At 48.6% G+C, this 23217-nt stretch overlaps 1 protein-coding gene across 13 annotated transcripts in view; it reads left to right on the top strand.

Annotated features, from left to right (window-relative positions):
• The window catches only part of LOC128704175 (rho GTPase-activating protein 45), a 525272-nt gene that overhangs the window by 380821 nt on the left and 121234 nt on the right, over positions 1-23217 (top strand). The window contains exon 1 of one of the 13 annotated variants that reach the window (XM_070099096.1): positions 12892-13187. The exons of the other annotated variants lie outside the window; for them this stretch is intronic. Coding sequence (XP_069955197.1) covers positions 13129-13187 — 59 coding nt within the window. The 5' untranslated portion in view covers positions 12892-13128. Of the gene's footprint in view, positions 1-12891; positions 13188-23217 lie in introns of those variants that run through there. 13 annotated transcript variants of the gene reach the window in all.

Raw genomic sequence — 23217 nt, 5'->3', positions numbered from 1 at the left:
AGGCAGGTGTGGTGGTACATGTGGTGAAGGCAGGTGTGGTGGTACATGTGGTGAAGGCAGGTGTAGTGGTACATGTGGTGAAGGCAGGTGTGGTGGTACATGTGGTGAAGGCAGGTGTAGTGGTACATGTGGTGAAGGCAGGTGTGGTGGTACATGTGGTGAAGGCAGGTGTAGTGGTACATGTGGTGAAGGCAGGTGTGGTGGTACATGTGGTGAAGGCAGGTGTAGTGGTACATGTGGTGAAGGCAGGTGTGGTGGAGGCAGGTGTGGTGGTACATGTGGTGAAGGCAGGTGTGGTGGTACATGTGGTGAAGGCAGGTGTGGTGGTACATGTGGTGAAGGCAGGTGTAGTGGTACATGTGGTGAAGGCAGGTGTGGTGGTACATGTGGTGAAGGCAGGTGTGGTGGTACATGTGGTGAAGGCAGGTATGGTGGTACATGTGGTGAAGGCAGGTGTGGTGGTACATGTGGTGAAGGCAGGTATGGTGGTACATGTGGTGAAGGCAGGTGTGGTGGTACATGTGGTGAAGGCAGGTGTGGTGGTACATGTGGTGAAGGCAGGTGTAGTGGTACATGTGGTGAAGGCAGGTGTGGTGGAGGCAGGTGTGGTGGTACATGTGGTGAAGGCAGGTGTAGTGGTACATGTGGTGAAGGCAGGTGTGGTGGTACATGTGGTGAAGGCAGGTGTAGTGGTACATGTGGTGAAGGCAGGTGTAGTGGTACATGTGGTGAAGGCAGGTGTGGTGGAGGCAGGTGTGGTGGTACATGTGGTGAAGGCAGGTGTGGTGGTACATGTGGTGAAGGCAGGTGTAGTGGTACATGTGGTGAAGGCAGGTGTGGTGGTACATGTGGTGAAGGCAGGTGTAGTGGTACATGTGGTGAAGGCAGGTGTAGTGGTACATGTGGTGAAGGCAGGTGTGGTGGTACATGTGGTGAAGGCAGGTGTGGTGGTACATGTGGTGAAGGCAGGTGTAGTGGTACATGTGGTGAAGGCAGGTGTAGTGGTACATGTGGTGAAGGCAGGTGTGGTGGTACATGTGGTGAAGGCAGGTGTGGTGGTACATGTGGTGAAGGCAGGTGTAGTGGTACATGTGGTGAAGGCAGGTGTAGTGGTACATGTGGTGAAGGCAGGTGTGGTGGTACATGTGGTGAAGGCAGGTGTGGTGGAGGCAGGTGTGGTGGAGGCAGGTGTGGTGGTACATGTGGTGAAGGCAGGTGTAGTGGTACATGTGGTGAAGGCAGGTGTGGTGGTACATGTGGTGAAGGCAGGTGTGGTGGTACATGTGGTGAAGGCAGGTGTAGTGGTACATGTGGTGAAGGCAGGTGTGGTGGTACATGTGGTGAAGGCAGGTGTAGTGGTACATGTGGTGAAGGCAGGTGTAGTGGTACATGTGGTGAAGGCAGGTGTGGTGGTACATGTGGTGAAGGCAGGTGTAGTGGTACATGTGGTGAAGGCAGGTGTGGTGGTACATGTGGTGAAGACAGGTGTGGTGGTACATGTGGTGAAGGCAGGTGTGGTGGTACATGTGGTGAAGGCAGGTGTAGTGGTACATGTGGTGAAGGCAGGTGTAGTGGTACATGTGGTGAAGGCAGGTGTGGTGGTACATGTGGTGGAGGCAGGTGTGGTGGTACATGTGGTGAAGGCAGGTGTGGTGGTACATGTGGTGAAGGCAGGTGTGGTGGTACATGTGGTGGAGGCAGGTGTGGTGGTACATGTGGTGAAGGCAGGTGTGGTGGTACATGTGGTGAAGGCAGGTGTGGTGGTACATGTGATGAAGGCAGGTGTGGTGGTACATGTGGTGAAGGCAGGTGTGGTGGTACATGTGGTGAAGGCAGGTGTGGTGGTACATGTGGTGAAGGCAGGTGTGGTGAAGGCAGGTGTGGTGGTACATGTGGTGAAGGCAGGTGTGGTGAAGGCAGGTGTGGTGAAGGCAGGTGTGGTGGTACATGTGGTGAAGGCAGGTGTGGTGAAGGCAGGTGTGGTGGTACATGTGGTGAAGGCAGGTGTGGTGGTACATGTGGTGGAGGCAGGTGTGGTGGTACATGTGGTGAAGGCAGGTGTAGTGGTACATGTGGTGAAGGCAGGTGTGGTGGTACATGTGGTGAAGGCAGGTGTGGTGACACATGTGGTGAAGGCAGGTGTGGTGGTACATGTGGTGAAGGCAGGTATGGTGGTACATGTGGTGAAGGCAGGTGTGGTGACACATGTGGTGAAGGCAGGTGTGGTGGTACATGTGGTGAAGGCAGGTGTGGTGACACATGTGGTGAAGGCAGGTGTGGTGGTACATGTGGTGAAGGCAGGTGTGGTGGTACATGTGGTGAAGGCAGGTGTGGTGACACATGTGGTGAAGGCAGGTGTGGTGGTACATGTGGTGAAGGCAGGTGTGGTGGTACATGTGGTGAAGGCAGGTATGGTGGTACATGTGGTGAAGGCAGGTGTGGTGACACATGTGGTGAAGGCAGGTGTGGTGGTACATGTGGTGAAGGCAGGTATGGTGGTACATGTGGTGAAGGCAGGTGTGGTGACACATGTGGTGAAGGCAGGTGCGGTGACACATATGGTGGAGGCAGGTGTGGTGGTACATGTGGTGAAGGCAGGTGTGGTGGTACATGTGGTGGAGGCAGGTGCGGTGACACATATGGTGGAGGCAGGTGTGGTACAGCAGCCTGACCTACTCCTGATACAATGTTGTAACACACCTGGAGTCTACCTGCCTACCTGGAGGTTATTCCGGGGATCAACGCCCCCGCGGCCCGGTCCATGACCAGGCCTCCCGGTGAATCAGGACCTGATCAACCAGGCTGTTACTGCTGGCCGCACGCAATCCACCTTGGGCTATCATACAATTCAGTTTTCTCATTCCACTGCTCCTGAAAAAGTGTTGCTGTTGCAACACGAAAGGCCCTTTGAGCAGTCAATCTCTCCCCCTCCCTCCCCTTGCGGTTATTTTCCCTATATCCTTCCCCTGATCTACTCCTGACATATCCCTGACATCCCTCCCCTGACCTACTCCTGACATACCTTCCCTGACCTACCCATGACATCCTCCCCCATGACCTACCCCTGACATCCCTCCCCTGACATTCCTTCCCCCCCCGACCTACCCCTGACGTAGTGTGCCCACAGTGATCATCTGTCACCGAGAGCAGTGCCCCCGCCCTCCCCTGGACCATGGGATGCCACACATGGCCACGCTAAGGGCCTCTCAGTGCCAGTGCCTCGTGGACACCCTTTTGGACGCGTTCAAATTTTTATCATTAGTGCATATATATATATATATATATATATATATATATATATATATATATATATATATATATATATATATATATATATATATATATATATATATATATACACACACATACACACACACATACACACACATACACACACATACACACACACACACACACATACATACACACACACACATACATACACACACATACACACACATACACACACACACATACATACACACACACATACACACATACACACACACACGCACACACTTTGCAAAACACTGGGTGCTAACTCATCCAGGAAATTTCACAGGGTTCCGGCTCCATTCCTGGCGATTCCCACGACCCTGCACGGGGATTGCCAGGGCTAGATTAAGTAGTTTCTAGGTACTGGAAGAGCTTAGAGCCAGGTACTGGTCACTGTTGTAGGTGCTGGGAGAGAGAGCTTAGAGCCAGGTACTGGTCACTGTTGTAGGTGCTGGGAGAGAGAGCTTAGAGCCAGGTACTGGTCACTGTTGTAGGTGCTGGGAGAGAGAGCTTAGAGCCAGGTACTGGTCACTGTTGTAGGTGCTGGGAGAGAGAGCTTAGAGCCAGGTACTGGTCACTGTTGTAGGTGCTGGGAGAGAGAGCTTAGAGCCAGGTACTGGTCACTGTTGTAGGTGCTGGGAGAGAGAGCTTAGAGCCAGGTACTGGTCACTGTTGTAGGTGCTGGGAGAGAGAGCTTAGAGCCAGGTACTGGTCACTGTTGTAGGTGCTGGGAGAGAGAGCTTAGAGCCAGGTACTGGTCACTGTTGTAGGTGCTGGGAGAGAGAGCTTAGAGCCAGGTACTGGTCACTGTTGTAGGTGCTGGGAGAGAGAGCTTAGAGCCAGGTACTGGTCACTGTTGTAGGTGCTGGGAGAGAGAGCTTAGAGCCAGGTACTGGTCACTGTTGTAGGTGCTGGGAGAGAGAGCTTAGAGCCAGGTACTGGTCACTGTTGTAGGTGCTGGGAGAGAGAGCTTAGAGCCAGGTACTGGTCACTGTCGTAGGTACTGGGAGTAAAAACAGAGCCAGGTACTGGTCACTGTTGTAGGTACTGGGAGGGAGAACATAGAGCCAGGTACTGGTGACGTAAGAACCAGAAACTCTGCAGTAGGCCTACCAACAGTGGGATTCACAGCCTCCTCAACGCCAGCCTTATTCCCACTTATAAATTTGTGTAACTTAAGTTATAAAGTTTAAAAAAAAAAAAAAAAGTAAAACAGCTTTAGTAAAAAAAATAAAAGGGGGGGGGGGGGTCTCATGAAGACATTTAAAAAAACATTGTGTAAACATTTGTGGTTCAACATTTTTCCACATACTACCAGTAGATATATATATATATATATATATATATATATATATATATATATATATATATATATATATATATATATATATATATATATATATATATATATATATATATATATATATATATATATATATATATATATATATATATATATATATATATATATATATATATATATATGAAACATCGCCTGAACGAAGGTAGAAATGTTCAAGAGGAAAGGATTGTAACCTGTGTTTTGCCTGTGTCGTACTGTGATAGTCTTGGGGTAGACCCAGTGGCCTGTGTGCAGTACTGTGATACCTGGAGGTTATTCCGGGGATCAACGCCCCCGCGGCCCGGTCCATGACCAGGCCTCCCGATGGATCAGGGCCTGATCAACCAGGCTGTTACTGCTGGCCGCACGCAGTCCAACGTACGAACCACAGCCCGGCTGATCCGGCTCTGACTTTAGGTATCTGTCCAGCTCTCTCTTGAAGGCAGCCAGGGGTTTATTGGTAATTCCCCTAATGCTTGATGGGAGGCTGTTGAACAGTCTTGGGCCCCAGACACTTATGGTGTTTTCTCTTAGTGTACTAATGGCGCCCCTACTTTTAATTGGGGGTATTTTGCATCGCCTGCCCAGTCTTTTACTTTCGTAGGGAGTGATTTATGTGTGCAGATTCGGGACCATTCCATCCAGGATTTTCCAAGTGTAGATTATGATATATCTCTCTCTCCTGAGTTCCAACGAGTACAAGTCAATTGCTTCCAAGCGTTCCCAGTAGTTAAGGTGCTTGACAGAACTTATACGTGCCCTCTATGACTTAATGTGATAGTCCTGGGGTAGACCCAGCTATCTCAGTAGTGGCTATGTGTTGATAAGCTATACAACTACCTCAGCTGTGTCCAGTGGTGGGGAGCGACTATGTATTCTTGCTGTTGCCTAGCTGGTCAACAGATAATACTCGAGGGAACACTCAGATTGATCTTCGTAGCGTTGGAAAGATCTTTCTCTTTCAGTCGCCAGATGCAGCATTTCCCACCGGCAATTTACTGCGGTCTGTGCTTATATCAGTCTGTCTGTTTGTACCTTGGCGTAGCATCAGCGTTTAACATCAGGATGTCTTTTTATACCAAACTGCGGATCTGAATGCGCTTATGACATCGAAGTGGTAGCGAGGGCGAGAGGGAGAATGAAGGGGTTAAGTCTCAGCTCCTGGACCTCCCTCTTTGATTTAATATTTGCCGGATTTGCTTCTTGTTGACCCTCAAGCTACAATTAAGGTCACAGATGTTATTTGCTCCTTGGCTTGCTGTAGCTTACTGATGATTACTTGACGCTGGCACGTGACCTCAGCTGTGCTGGGGGCGTAATAACATAAGCAAAGGTTAAACAAATACATGAGTGGGTGTGAGTTGAATCTGACTGGCTTGGACCAGTAGGTACTCCTTATTTATGCTCTAATTATAAGCATGGACGAACACTGCATCAGGTCTACTGGCCCAAACTAGGCAGGTCTTTCTCTAAACCAACCATTCTCAACTAGCCTTCTCATCAGACAGAATTACCTGCCAAGAATGCATGTGCTTCGTAACAGATACCAACGGTGAAATATTTTCTTTCCTACCTAGGAAGCCTGTTCTGAGACATTACCTTCTGTACTGACTTTCCCTAGCATTTCCCTTTATTAAATATTTGCTGCTATGAAATATACGAACAGGGAAGTGGATGAAGGTGAAGCCAGCTCTTGACCGGACAACACCAGTAGTTGAGGAGAAGTGTGTGGTGATGAGTCCCACAGCCTCGTCAAGACTGGTGGACTTAACACCAGTGGTTGCAGTGGTTCCAATTTCGTGTTCGTGTCTACATCTTCTTTAGAACTAAACTGTATTGTATTTAAATGTACCGCAGAGTTACACGTTTCTCACAATATTCAACCGAGAACTGATTACCAGTTCTCAAGTGAATATTGCGAGAAACCATTAGTTTTAACAGGAAAATGCAAGAAATATTTGTAAATCTTTCTGTACGATACCTTATTATTATTAAATATTCGCCGGTATTCTCCCGGCCCGGGCCTTTTCCAAGTGGTGGCCCGGCCTTGACTCCCTCTCTAGGGAGTCTGTATAGTCCTTGTGGCTTAGCGCTTCTTTTTGATTATAATAATAATCTCTAGGGAGTGTCTGAGACCTAAGTCTCCCATGGGAGGAGGCACAAGTACCTCCTCATCTTTGGGACCAACTGTCCCCAGGCCTAGCCACAAGCTAGGCCTCTCTGGTCTGCCATCCCCGCCCCAAGGGGGCTAATGAGAATGACAGTCTTATGAGCTAAAGGCTCGGGCTCTGGCACCTACCCTACCCTAGAAGGGTTAGGCATGGTATCGATCTTTAGTACGATACCATTACTGGAAGATGTATCACGGTGCTACATTCTCAGTACTACTTTTCTCCATTCTCTTGTACCCTCACTGTACGCTCTACGAGACAATATGTGGTCCATGACTCACGAAATCGTAATGACACGATTGCAAACAAACCATACCCCGGGCAGGATTTGAACCCGCGGTCAGAGAGTCTCAAAACTCCAGACTCTCTGACCGCGGGTTCAAATCCTGCCCGTGGTATGGATTATGTGGTTCATTCTGTTACCTGGAGAGCAGAACAGCGTTGTAGTGTAACCCCAGGTTACATGATCAGCACACTTGTACACTGTGACCCCAGGCTACATGATCAGCACACTTGTACACTGTGACCCCAGGCTACATGATCAGCACACTTGTACACTGTGACCCCAGGCTACATGATCAGCACACTTGTACACTGTGACCCAGGCTACATGATCAGCACACTTGTACACTGTGACCCAGGCTACATGATCAGCACACTTGTACACTGTGACCCCAGGCTACATGATCAGCACACTTGTACACTGTGGCCCCAGGCTACATGATCAGCACACTTGTACACTGTGACCCCAGGCTACATGATCAGCACACTTGTACACTGTGACCCCAGGCTACATGATCAGCACACTTGTACACTGTGGCCCCAGGCTACATGATCAGCACACTTGTACACTGTGACCCCAGGCTACATGATCAGCACACTTGTACACTGTGACCCCAGGCTACATGATCAGCACACTTGTACACTGTGACCCCAGGCTACATGATCAGCACACTTGTACACTGTGACCCAGGCTACATGATCAGCACACTTGTACACTGTGACCCCAGGCTACATGATCAGCACACTTGTACACTGTGACCCCAGGCTACATGATCAGCACACTTGTACACTGTGACCCCAGGCTACATGATCAGCACACTTGTACACTGTGACCCCAGGCTACATGATCAGCACACTTGTACACTGTGACCCAGGCTACATGATCAGCACACTTGTACACTGTGACCCCAGGCTACATGATCAGCACACTTGTACACTGTGACCCCAGGCTACATGATCAGCACACTTGTACACTGTGACCCCAGGCTACATGATCAGCACACTTGTACACTGTGACCCCAGGCTACATGATCAGCGCACTTGTACACTGTGACCCCAGGCTACATGATCAGCACACTTGTACACTGTGACCCCAGGCTACATGATCAGCACACTTGTACACTGTGACCCCAGGCTACATGATCAGCACACTTGTACACTGTGACCCCAGGCAACATGATCAGCACACTTGTACACTGTGACCCAGGCTACATGATCAGCACACTTGTACACTGTGACCCCAGGCTACATGATCAGCACACTTGTACACTGTGACCCCAGGCTACATGATCAGCACACTTGTACACTGTGACCCAGGCTACATGATCAGCACACTTGTACACTGTGACCCCAGGCTACATGATCAGCACACTTGTACACTGTGACCCAGGCTACATGATCAGCACACTTGTACACTGTGACCCAGGCTACATGATCAGCACACTTGTACACTGTGACCCCAGGCTACATGATCAGCACACTTGTACACTGTGACCCAGGCTACATGATCAGCACACTTGTACACTGTGACCCCAGGCTACATGATCAGCACACTTGTACAATGTGACCCAGGCTACATGATCAGCACACTTGTACACTGTGACCCCAGGCTACATGATCAGCACACTTGTACACTGTGACCCCAGGCTACATGATCAGCACACTTGTACACTGTGACCCCAGGCTACATGATCAGCACACTTGTACACTGTGACCCCAGGCTACATGATCAGCACACTTGTACACTGTGACCCCAGGCTACATGATCAGCACACTTGTACACTGTGACCCCAGGCTACATGATCAGCACACTTGTACACTGTGACCCCAGGCTACATGATCAGCACACTTGTACACTGTGACCCAGGCTACATGATCAGCACACTTGTACACTGTGACCCAAGGCTACATGATCAGCACACTTGTACACTGTGACCCCAGGTACATGATCAGCACACTTGTACACTGTGACCCAGGCTACATGATCAGCACACTTGTACACTGTGACCCCAGGCTACATGATCAGCACACTTGTACACTGTGACCCCAGGCTACATGATCAGCACACTTGTACACTGTGACCCAGGCTACATGATCAGCACACTTGTACACTGTGACCCCAGGCTACATGATCAGCACACTTGTACACTGTGACCCCAGGCTACATGATCAGCACACTTGTACACTGTGACCCCAGGCTACATGATCAGCACACTTGTACACTGTGACCCCAGGCTACATGATCAGCACACTTGTACACTGTGACCCCAGGCTACATGATCAGCACACTTGTACACTGTGACCCCAGGCTACATGATCAGCACACTTGTACACTGTGACCCCAGGCTACATGATCAGCACACTTGTACACTGTGACCCCAGGCAACATGATCAGCACACTTGTACACTGTGACCCAGGCTACATGATCAGCACACTTGTACACTGTGACCCCAGGCTACATGATCAGCACACTTGTACACTGTGACCCCAGGCTACATGATCAGCACACTTGTACACTGTGACCCAGGCTACATGATCAGCACACTTGTACACTGTGACCCCAGGCTACATGATCAGCACACTTGTACACTGTGACCCAGGCTACATGATCAGCACACTTGTACACTGTGACCCAGGCTACATGATCAGCACACTTGTACACTGTGACCCCAGGCTACATGATCAGCACACTTGTACACTGTGACCCAGGCTACATGATCAGCACACTTGTACACTGTGACCCCAGGCTACATGATCAGCACACTTGTACAATGTGACCCAGGCTACATGATCAGCACACTTGTACACTGTGACCCCAGGCTACATGATCAGCACACTTGTACACTGTGACCCCAGGCTACATGATCAGCACACTTGTACACTGTGACCCCAGGCTACATGATCAGCACACTTGTACACTGTGACCCAGGCTACATGATCAGCACACTTGTACACTGTGACCCCAGGCTACATGATCAGCACACTTGTACACTGTGACCCCAGGCTACATGATCAGCACACTTGTACACTGTGACCCCAGGCTACATGATCAGCACACTTGTACACTGTGACCCAGGCTACATGATCAGCACACTTGTACACTGTGACCCAAGGCTACATGATCAGCACACTTGTACACTGTGACCCCAGGCTACATGATCAGCACACTTGTACACTGTGACCCAGGCTACATGATCAGCACACTTGTACACAGTGACCCCAGGCTACATGATCAGCACACTTGTACACTGTGACCCCAGGCTACATGATCAGCACAATTGTACACTGTAACCCCAGGCTACATGATCAGCACACTTGTACACTGTGACCCCAGGCTACATGATCAGCACACTTGTACACTGTGACCCAGGCTACATGATCAGCACACTTGTACACTGTGACCCCAGGCTACATGATCAGCACACTTGCACATTGTGACTCCAGGCTACATGATCAGCACACTTGTACACTGTGGCCCCAGGCTGCATGATCAGCACACCTGTACACTGTGACCCAGGCTACATGATCAGCACACTTGTACACTGTGACCCAGGCTACATGATCAGCACACTTGTACACTGTGACCCCAGGCTACATGATCAGCACACTTGTACACTGTGACCCCAGGTTACATGATCAGCACACTTGTACACTGTGACCCCAGGCTACATGATCAGCACACTTGTACACTGTGACCCAGGCTACATGATCAGCACACTTGTACATTGTGACTCCAGGCTACATGATCAACACACTTGTACACTGTGACCCAGGCTACATGATCAGCACACTTGTACACTGTGACCCCAGGCTACATGATCAGCACACTTGTACACTGTGACCCAGGCTACATGATCAGCACACTAGTACACTGTGACCCAGGCTACATGATCAGCACACTTGTACACTGTGACCCCAGGCTACACGATCAGCACACCTGTACACTGTGACCCCAGGCTACAATATCAGCACACTTGTACACTGTGACCCAGGCTACATGATCAGCACACTTGTACACTGTGACCAAGGCTACATGATCAGCACACTTGTACACTGTGACCCAGGCTACATGATCAACACACTTGTACACTGTGACCCAAGGCTATATGATCAGCACACTTGTACACTGTGACCCCAGGCTACATGATCAGCACACTTGTACACTGTGACCCAGGCTACATGATCAGCACACTTGTGCACTGTGACCCAGGCTACATGATCAGCACACTTGTACACTGTGACCCAGGCTACATGATCAACACACTTGTACACTGTGACCCCAGACTACATGACCAACACACTTTTACACTGTGACCCCAGGCTACATGATCAGCACACTTGTACACTGTGACCCCAGGTTACATGATCAGCACACTTGTACACTGTGACCCAGGCTACATGATCAGCACACTTGTACACTGTGACCCAGGCTACATGATCACCACACTTGTACACTGTGGCCCCAGGCTACATGATCAGCACACTTGTACACTGTGACCCCAGCTACATGATCAGCACACTTGTACACTGTGACCCAGGCTACATGATCAGCACACTTGTACACTGTGACCCCAGGCTACATGATCAGCACACTTGTACACTGTGACCCAGGCTACATGATCAGCACACTTGTACACTGTGGCCCCAGGCTACATGATCAGCACACTTGTACACTGTGACCCCAGGCTACATGATCAGCACACTTGTACACTGTGACCCAGGCTACATGATCAGCACACTTGTACAGTGACCCCAGGCTACATGATCAGCACACTTGTACACTGTGACCCAGGCTACATGATCAACACACTTGTACACTGTGACCCCAGGCTACAAGATCAACACACTTGTACACTGTGACCCCAGGCTACAAGATCAACACACTTGTACACTGTGACCCCAGGCTACAAGATCAACACACTTGTACACTGTGACCCCAGGCTACAAAATCAACACACTTGTACAATGTGACCCCGGGCTACATGATCAGCACACTTGTACACTGTGATCCCCCAGGCTACAAGATCAACACACTTGTACACTGTGACCCCAGGTTACATGATCAGCACACTTGTACACTGTGGCCCCAGGCTACAAAATCAACACACTTGTACATTGTGACCCCCCCAGGCTATAAGATCAACACACTTGTACACTGTGACCCCAGGTTACATGATCAGCACACTTGTACACTGTGGCCCCAGGCTACAAAATCAACACACTTGTACATTGTGACCCCCCAGGCTATAAGATCAACACACTTGTACACTGTGACCCCCCAGGCTATAAGATCAACACACTTGTACACTGTGACCCCCCCAGGCTATAAGATCAACACACTTGTACACTGTGACCCCCCAGGCTATAAGATCAACACACTTGTACACTGTGACCCCCCAGGCTATAAGATCAACACACTTGTACACTGTGACCCCCCAGGCTATAAGATCAACACACTTGTACACTGTGACCCCCCAGGCTATAAGATCAACACACTTGTACACTGTGACCCCCCAGGCTATAAGATCAACACACTTGTACACTGTGACCCCCCAGGCTATAAGATCAACACACTTGTACACTGTGACCCCCCAGGCTATAAGATCAACACACTTGTACACTGTGACCCCCCAGGCTATAAGATCAACACACTTGTACACTGTGACCCCCCAGGCTATAAGATCAACACACTTGTACACTGTGACCCCAGACTACAAAATCAACATCATTATTGCTGTTACTATTATTATTATTATTATTATTATTATTATTACCATTACTATATTCACAAGAAAGAACTAAATCCGTAAGGATCATTCACTGCCTAGTGTAACAACGTAATAACAGAGGTGCAGTGTTGGTAGGCCTACTGGCCCAGCCTAAGCCTAAACGATTTCTGAAAGAAAAGGTGACGCAAGATTAGAGAAATAAAATGACTGTGACAAGTGTACATAAGGGCGGAAATACGATGCTGGAGCTGTATACAGGCCCACCCTGACATACCATATTGCCCTAAGCTGTTCTCGACCTTATGTAGTCAGAGCACAAGGCCGGAGATGCCCTGCTACAGCTTCTACCCTGCCTGGAGTCCTCGATTCAGGCGGGCCATAGACAGGTATTATTATTATTATTATTATCATTATTATTATTATTATTATTATTATTATTATTATTAATGTCATTATTATTATTGTTATTAATGTTATTATTATTATTATTATTATTATTATTATTATGATGATGATGATGATGTGGCAACCAGGTGTGGGTCAACCATGGTGAGGTGGTGACCAAGTGTGGGGTCAACCAGGTGTGGGTCAACCATGGTGAGGTGGTGACCAAGTGTGGGGTCAACCAGGTGTGGGTCAACCATGGTGAGGTGGTGACCAAGTGTGGGGTCAACCAGGTGTGGGTCAACCATGGTGAGGTGGTGACCAAGTGTGAGGTCAACCAAGTGTGGGTCAACCATGGTGAGGTGGTGACAAAGTGTGGGGTTAACCAGGTGTGGGTCAACCATGGTGAGGTGGTGACCAAGTGTGGGGTCAACCAGGTGTGGGTCAACCATGGTGAGGTGGTGACCAAGTGTGGGGTCAACCAGGTGTGGGTCAACCATGGTGAGGTGGTGACCAAGTGTGGGGTCAACCAGGTGTGGGTCAACCATGGTGAGGTGGTGACCAAGTGTGGGGTCAACCAGGTGTGGGTCAACCATGGTGAGGTGGTGACCAAGTGTGGGGTCAACCAGGTGTGGGTCAACCATGGTGAGGTGGTGACCAAGTGTGAGGTCAACCAGGTGTGGGTCAACCATGGTGAGGTGGTGACCAAGTGTGGGGTCAACCAGGTGTGGGTCAACCATGGTGAGGTGGTGACCAAGTGTGAGGTCAACCAAGTGTGGGTCAACCATGGTGAGGTGGTGACAAAGTGTGGGGTTAACCAGGTGTGGGTCAACCATGGTGAGGTGGTGACCAAGTGTGGGGTTAACCAGGTGTGGGTCAACCATGGTGAGGTGGTGACCAAGTGTGGGGTCAACCAGGTGTGGGTCAACCATGGTGAGGTGGTGACCAAGTGTGGGGTCAACCAGGTGTGGGTCAACCATGGTGAGGTGGTGACCAAGTGTGGGGTCAACCAGGTGTGGGTCAACCATGGTGAGGTGGTGACCAAGTGTGGGGTCAACCAGGTGTGGGTCAACCATGGTGAGGGTGACCAAGTGTGGGGTCAACCAGGTGTGGGTCAACCATGGTGAGGTGGTGACCAAGTGTGAGGTCAACCAGGTGTGGGTCAACCATGGTGAGGTGGTGACCAAGTGTGAGGTCAACCGGGTGTGGGTCAACCATGGTGAGGTGGTGACCAAGTGTGAGGTCAACCAGGTGTGGGTCAACCATGGTGAGGTGGTGACCAAGTGTGGGGTCAACCAGGTGTGGGTCAACCATGGTGAGGTGGTGACCAAGTGTGGGGTCAACCGGGTGTGGGTCAACCATGGTGAGGTGGTGACCAAGTGTGAGGTCAACCGGGTGTGGGTCAACCATGGTGAGGTGGTGACCAAGTGTGGGGTTAACCAGGTGTGGGTCAACCATGGTGAGGTGGTGACCAAGTGTGAGGTCAACCAGGTGTGGGTCAACCATGGTGAGGTGGTGACCAAGTGTGAGGTCAACCGGGTGTGGGTCAACCATGGTGAGGTGGTGACCAAGTGTGGGGTCAACCAGGTGTGGGTCAACCATGGTGAGGTGGTGACCAAGTGTGAGGTCAACCAGGTGTGGGTCAACCATGGTGAGGTGGTGACCAAGTGTGAGGTCAACCGGGTGTGGGTCAACCATGGTGAGGTGGTGACCAAGTGTGAGGTCAACCGGGTGTGGGTCAACCATGGTGAGGTGGTGACCAAGTGTGGGGTCAACCAGGTGTGGGTCAACCATGGTGAGGTGGTGACCAAGTGTGAGGTCAACCAGGTGTGGGTCAACCATGGTGAGGTGGTGACCAAGTGTGAGGTCAACCGGGTGTGGGTCAACCATGGTGAGGTGGTGACCAAGTGTGAGGTCAACCAGGTGTGGGTCAACCATGGTGAGGTTGTGACCAAGTGTGGGGTCAACCAGGTGTGGGTCAACCATGGTGAGGTGGTGACCAAGTGTGGGGTTAACCAGGTGTGGGTCAACCATGGTGAGGTGGCGACCAAGTGTGAGGTCAACCAAGTGTGGGTCAACCATGGTGAGGTGGTGACAAAGTGTGGGGTTAACCAGGTGTGGGTCAACCATGGTGAGGTGGTGACCAAGTGTGGGGTTAACCAGGTGTGGGTCAACCATGGTGAGGTGGTGACCAAGTGTGGGGTCAACCAGGTGTGGGTCAACCATGGTGAGGTGGTGACCAAGTGTGGGGTTAACCAGGTGTGGGTCAACCACGGTGAGGTGGCGACCAAGTGTGAGGTCAACCAGGTGTGGGTCAACCATGGTGAGGTGGTGACCAAGTGTGGGGTTAACCAGGTGTGGGTCAACCATGGTGAGGTGGTGACCAAGTGTGGGGTTAACCAGGTGTGGGTCAACCATGGTGAGGTGGTGACCAATGACCTGCAAAACAACCACGGGAGGGGATTTGAATGATAGCTCTAGACCTTTCGTGTTGCAATCAACACATCATCAGGAGCTTGCAAAGTTGTATAAACGAGTAAGAGATCACAGCAGATCCCTTTGACCGGCTATCAGGTTAATTACCCGGCTATCAGGCTAATTAACGGGCTTTAGGCTAATCACCCGGATATGAGGTTAATTACCAGGTTATAGGCTAATTATCCGGCTATCAGACTAGTCACCCAGCTATCAGACTAATTACCTATCAGACTAATCACCCAGTTATTAGACTGATTACACAGGTATCAGGCTAATCCCCCAGCTAACAGACTAATCACCCAGCTATCAGGCTAATTACACAGCTATAAAGTTAACTACCACAGGGGTGCCGTTCTTCCTGCCTAGCTCTCTTTTAGTTCCCATCATTCCTCTATTCCTCTCTTTCCTCCTCTATAGAACGTCCATCCCTCTCTTCTCCTACTTCAGCTCTCTCTCTCTCTCTCCCTCCTCACTCCAATCTCTCTGTTTCGCTTATTTTAATAGATAATAAGGACAATCCGTTCTCCCAGGCTCTTAATTACTCCTTTCTGCTCTCTTTTTCCTCCCTATCTCTGTTTCTCTCTCTCTCATTCAGTACACACAATTATACATGCAGTAATCATTCTGTCTCGTGTATTATTACTGGTGTGTGTGTGTGTGTGTGTGGGAGAGAGAGAGAGAGAGAGAGAGAGAGAGGAGGGGAGGAGATGAGTAGGGGTGTGGGGGAGTGGACTGGGGTGAAACATATCTCCCCAGGGAGTGTCACTGCCAGACACGTTATATTCCAGCGATGCTCTGGTTTGTGTACACCTTCCAAGGCCGCCCCCCCCCACACACCAGTGAAGAGGAAGGGCCAGGAGCTATGAAACGACTCCTGCAATCACAATTAAGTGAACACACACCAGTGAAGAGGCAGGGACAGGAGCTATGAAACGACTCCTGCAATCACAATTAAGTGAACACACACCAGTGAAGAGGCAGGGCCAGGAGCTATGAATCGACCCCTGCAATCACAATTAGGTGAACACACACACCAGTGAAGAGGAAGGGCCAGGACCTATGACTCAACCCTTGCAATCACAATTAGGTGAACACACACCAGTGAAGAGGCAGGGCCAGGAGCTATGAAACGACTCCTGCAATCACAATTAGATGAACACACAGACCAGTGAAGAGGCCCGGTGGCCTGGTGGCGGGTGGCCCGGTGGCCTGGTGGCGGGTGGCCCGGTGGCCTGGTGGCGGGTGGCCCGGTGGCTAAAGCTCCCGCTTCACACGCGGAGGGCCCGGGTTCGATTCCCGGCGGGTGGAAACATTTCGACACGTTTCCTTACACCTGTTGTCCTGTTCACCTAGCAGCAAATAGGTACCTGGGTGTTTGTCGACTGGTGTGGGTCGCATCCTGGGGGACAAGATTAAGGACCCCAATGGAAATAAGTTAGACAGTCCTCGATGACGCACTGACTTTCTTGGGTGGCTAACCCTCCGGGGTTAAAAATCCGAACGAAATCTTATCTTATCTTATCTTAACCGACCCCTGCAACCACAATTAGGTGAGCACACACACACACAGGCCAGGAGCTGAGACTCAATCCCCATCATTACAATTAGGTGAGTACACGCAAGACTAAGTGTCTATCGACGAGTGCCTTTGAGAGCTGCAACTAAATTAAGTATACATCGCTGTCTCTTCTGTGTCTACTGCCATACGTCTCCTTCCCAACCCTCCTCCTCCTCCTCTGTTAAGATAACCTAGCACTCTCATATAACACAGTGATGGCAACAGTATTGCTGCTCTGAAGCACACATACTGATTTATAGCTCTACCAACACCTTCCCCTCGTTTTCCCCTCCCCTTCCTCACCTAACTCTCCCCTCCCCTACAAACCAGCATATTACACAGTTACCCCCTGGACGTGTGATTTTCTCCCCTCTCTACACCCCACCCCTCTTACTGCGGCCGGAATTGCATTTGCTGAGGCTCTAGACGTGTGGGTTTAGAGCGCAAGGGGCTGGTGGAAGACTCGATCCTCCGTCGGAAAAAGGAGGCCTGGCCCTTGATCAGTAAGGCTGTTGGTGACAGCACGTACCTCAACCAGTGCCGCCCCTCCCCGTGCAGGTAACTGCGTGGGGCGCTCCTGCTCCTCTCTGTTCCAAGATGTTCAAATAATGTCAGTAGAATTACCCACAATATGTTAGGCAAAGGGACACAAGTGCAACTAAAGCGACATTTTTATTGTGGCAACGTTTCGCTCGCCAGAAGCTTTGTCAAGCTGTCTATCTACCTGGAGGGTGTGCCGGGGGTCAACGCAAGGGGTCAATGCATAGGTCTGACCTCTGCATCACAATTGTCATTAAAGATTTGTTAAATTATACCATAAATTAAGAAAAGATCCCGGACTTCACCTTACGAAAAAGACAAAACAAATGTGATAGTAATGGACAAGGTAGATTATAGTGGAAAATGAACATGTTATTAGAAGACGAGGGGACTTACGTGACCATTAACACTCCCAAGTCCCTCACACTACTTTTTGCTCTTATGTGTAGTAGGGATTTGTAACATAGGAGCCGTTACGGTCCTGATCCACCGGGAGGCCTGGTTAAGGACCGGGTCGCGGGGGCGTTGACCCCCGGAACACCCTCCAAGTAGACTCCAGGTAGATAGACGGCTTGACAAAGCTTCTAGCGAGCGAAACGTTGCCACAATAAAATGTCGTATTAGTTGCACTTGTGTCCGTTTACATATTCCCAGTGACAACATACTACCAGTGACAACATGCTCCCAGTGACAACATACTACCAGTGACAACATGCTCCCAGTGACAACATACTACCAGTGACAACATGCTCCCAGTGACAACATACTACCAGTGACAACATGCTCCCAGTGACAACATACTACCAGTGACAACATGCTCCCAGTGACAACATACTACCAGTGACAACATGCTCCCAGTGACAACATACTACCAGTGACAACATGCTCCCAGTGACAACATACTACCAGTGACAACATACTACCAGTGACAACATGCTCCCAGTGACAACATACTACCAGTGACAACATACTACCAGTGACAACATACTCCCAGTGACAACATACTCCCAGTGACAACATACTACCAGTGACAACATGCTCCCAGTGACAACGTACTCCCAGTGACAACATACTACCAGTGACAACATGCTCCCAGTGACAACGTACTCCCAGTGACAACATACTCACAGTGACAACATACTCCCAGTGACAACATACTCCCAGTGACAACATACTCCTAGTGACAACATACTCCCAGAGACAACATACTCCCAGTGACAACATACTCCCAGCGACAATATACTCCCAGTGACAACATACTCCCAGTGACAATATACTACCAGTGACAACATGCTCCCAGTGACAACGTACTCCCAGTGACAACATACTCCGTGACAACATACTCCCAGTGACAACATACTCCCAGTGACAACGTACTCCCAGTAACTACATACTCCCAGTGACAACATACTACCAGTGACAACATGCTCCCAGTGACAACATACTACCAGTGACAACATACTACCAGTGACAACATACTCCCAGTGACAACATACTCCCAGTGACAACATACTACCAGTGACAACATGCTCCCAGTGACAACGTACTCCCAGTGACAACATATACCAGTGACAACATGCTCCCAGTGACAACGTACTCCCAGTGACAACATACTCCCAGTGACAACATACTCCCAGTGACAACATACTCCCAGTGACAACATACTCCTAGTGACAACATACTCCCAGAGACAACATACTCCCAGTGACAACATACTCCCAGCGACAATATACTCCCAGTGACAACATACTCCCAGTGACAATATACTACCAGTGACAACATGCTCCCAGTGACAACGTACTCCCAGTGACAACATACTCCGTGACAACATACTCCCAGTGACAACATACTTCCAGTGACAACGTACTCCCAGTGACTACATACTCCCAGTGACAACATACTCCCAGTGACAACATACTCCCAGTGACAATATACTCCGTGGCAACATACTCTCAATGACAACATGCCGCAATGAAAGACAAGACAATAAGTGTCAAGGGACCAAGACTTTTCAATAGACTCCCATCACACAAAAAAAGGGATTACCAACAGACAGTCAGCAGTCTTCAAGAGGGAGCTGGAAAGCTTAATGGACTAAACACATCGACTCCAGGCTGAGGGACTGATTACCTCAGTCTCCTCCTCATCTTTCACCTTTCTTATTACTGAAGAAACCACTGGCTGGCGAAACGTTTCCGTAATAAACATTACTAAAAAATGCCGGCCAAGCGTCTCACTCTACAGCATGCTGCAGGCGACCTTTATGACCCGCTCTCATGTAAGATGAACGCTGATGCTGCCCGCTGGAGTTTCTCAGTCGCTGGAATTAACTCCAGATCTCGGCGAGAATATATAGCTTAGTTCTCCCTTCCTGACGTGTTTAACGTACAGACGTGCGTTGTACGTTCTCTCTCTCTCTCTCTCTCTCATATATATATAAATATATATATATATATATATATATATATATATATATATATATATATATATATATATATATATATATATATATATATATATATATATAAAGAAAGAAAATCCCCAAAAAGAAAATACTTTCATCATCATTCAACACTTTCACCACACTCACACATTATCACTGCTTTTGCAGAGGTGCTCAGAATACAACAGTTTAGAAGCATATACGTATAAAGATACACAACATATCCCTCCAAACTGCCAATATCCCAAACCCCTCCTTTAAAGTGCAGGCATTGTACTTCCCATTTCCAGGACTCAAGTCCGACTATAAGAAAATAACCGGTTTCCCTGAATCCCTTCACTAAATATTACCCTGCTCACACTCCAACAGATCGTCAGGTCCCAAGTATCATTCGTCTCCATTCACTCCTATCTAACACGCTCATGCACGCTTGCTGGAAGTCCAAGCCCCTCGCCCACAAAACCTCCTTTACCCCCTCTTTCCAACCCTTTCGAGGACGACCCCTACCCCTCTTTCCTTCCCCTATAGATTTATATGCTTTCCATGTCATTCTACTTTGATCCATTCTCTCTAAATGACCAAACCACCTCAACAACCCCTCTTCTGCCCTCTGACTAATGTTTTTATTAACTCCACACCTTCTCCTAATTTCCACACACCGAATTTTCTGCATAATATTTACACCACACATTGCCCTTAGACAGGACATCTCCACTGCCTCCAACCGTCTCCTCGCTGCTGCATTTACCACCCAAGCTTCACATCCATATAAGAGTGTTGGTACTACTATACTTTCATACATTCCCTTCTTTGCCTCCATAGATAACGTTTTTTGACTCCACATATACCTCAACGCACCACTCACCTTTTTTCCCTCATCAATTCTATGATTAACCTCATCCTTCATAAATCCATCCGCCGACACGTCAACTCCCAAGTATCTGAAAACATTCACTTCTTCCATACTCCTCCTCCCCAATTTGATATCCAATTTTTCTTTATCTAAATCATTTGATACCCTCATCACCTTACTCTTTTCTATGTTCACTTTCAACTTTCTACCTTTACACACACACACACACACACACACACACACACACACACACACACACACACACACACACACACACACACACACACACACACACACACACACACAGATATATATATATATATATATATATATATATATATATATATATATATATATATATATATATATATATATATATATATATATATATATATATATATATATATATGTCGTGCCGAATAGGCAGAACTTGCGATCTTGGCTTAAATAGCAACGCTCTTCTTGCCATATAGGACAAGCGAAAATTTGTGTATGCAATTATTTCGCCAATATCATTCTGAAACTAACGAAAAAAATATATTTCACTGTGTTTGTTTAGTATTAAATTATTGTAAACAAATCTAAAATATATTTGGTAGGGTTAGGCTAAAATAAATTGTTCTTGTTATAATAAGGTTAGGTAAGTTTTCTAAGATTCTTTTGGAGCAAAATTAAAATTTTTTATATTAACATTAATGAAAAAAATATATCTTTAAACGTATAAAAGAAAATTTTAGAAAGGACTTAATTTTAAATGAGTTCTTGCTAATTGACCAGTTTTACATATTCGGCACGACATATATATATATATCTATATATATATATATATATATATATATATATATATATATATATATATATATATATATATATATATAAGATATGTTATACCTGTATAGGGAGAAAAATTATGGGAATCCAATTTCATGGTTTGTGGAAACCATGATGGTGGAGTTAGTGTTACGAGGCGCCCTGTTGACGTGTATGGCCGAGTGGCCCTCTGGCACCAGTGCCACTTGTGTAGGATCACTACAACCCTGGCTGGCACTGATGTTATCACTGCAACCCTGCCTGGCAATGGTGTAGTTACTACAGCCTGGGTGGCACTGATAGTTATTACAGCCTGGGTGGCACTGATAGTTATTACCCATCTGGGTGGCACTGGTGTAGTTACTACCAGCCTGGGTGACATTGATAGTTACTACCAGCCTGGGTGACACTGATAGTTACTACCAGCCTGGGTGGCACTGATAGTTACTACCAGCGTGGGTGGCACTGGTGTAGTTAGTACCATCTTGAGTGACGGTGGTTTCCTTACTACCAGCCTGGGTGGTACTGGTGTAGTTACCAACCTGGGTAGTACTGGTGTAGTTACTACACGCCTGGGTGGTACTGGTGTAGTTACTACACGCCTGGGTGGTACTGGTGTAGTTACTACCAGCCTGGGTGGTACTGGTGTAGTTACTACACGCCTGGGTGGTACTGGTGTAGTTACTACACGCCTGGGTGGTACTGGTGTAGTTACTACCAGCCTGGGTGGTACTGGTGTAGTTACTACACGCCTGGGTGGTACTGGTGTAGTTACTACACGCCTGGGTGGTACTGGTGTAGTTACTACCAGCCTGGGTGGTACTGGTTTAGTTACTACACGCCTGGGTGGTACTGGTGTAGTTACTACACGCCTGGGTGGTACTGGTGTAGTTACTACACGCCTGGGTGGTACTGGTGTAGTTACTACACGCCTGGGTGGTACAGGTGTAGTTACTACCAGCCTGGGTGGTACTGGTGTAGTTACTACACGCCTGGGTGGTACTGGTGTAGTTACTACCAGCCTGGGTGGTACTGGTGTAGTTACTACCAGCCTGGGTGGTACTGGTGTAGTTACTACACGCCTGGGTGGTACTGGTGTAGTTACTACCAGCCTGGGTGGTACTGGTGTAGTTACTACACGCCTGGGTGGTACTGGTGTAGTTACTACCAGCCTGGGTGGTACTGGTGTAGTTACTACACGCCTGGGTGGTACTGGTGTAGTTACTACCAGCCTGGGTGGTACTGGTGTAGTTACTACCAGCCTGGGTGGTACTGGTGTAGTTACTACCAGCCTGGGTGGTACTGGTGTAGTTACTACCAGCCTGGGTGGTACTGGTGTAGTTACTACCA

This window comes from Cherax quadricarinatus, chromosome 66, assembly GCF_038502225.1.
Source record: "Cherax quadricarinatus isolate ZL_2023a chromosome 66, ASM3850222v1, whole genome shotgun sequence".
NCBI lineage: Eukaryota > Metazoa > Arthropoda > Malacostraca > Decapoda > Parastacidae > Cherax > Cherax quadricarinatus.
The sequence above is the reverse complement of the archived record's forward strand: the minus strand, read 5'-3'. Positions and strand labels throughout refer to the sequence as shown.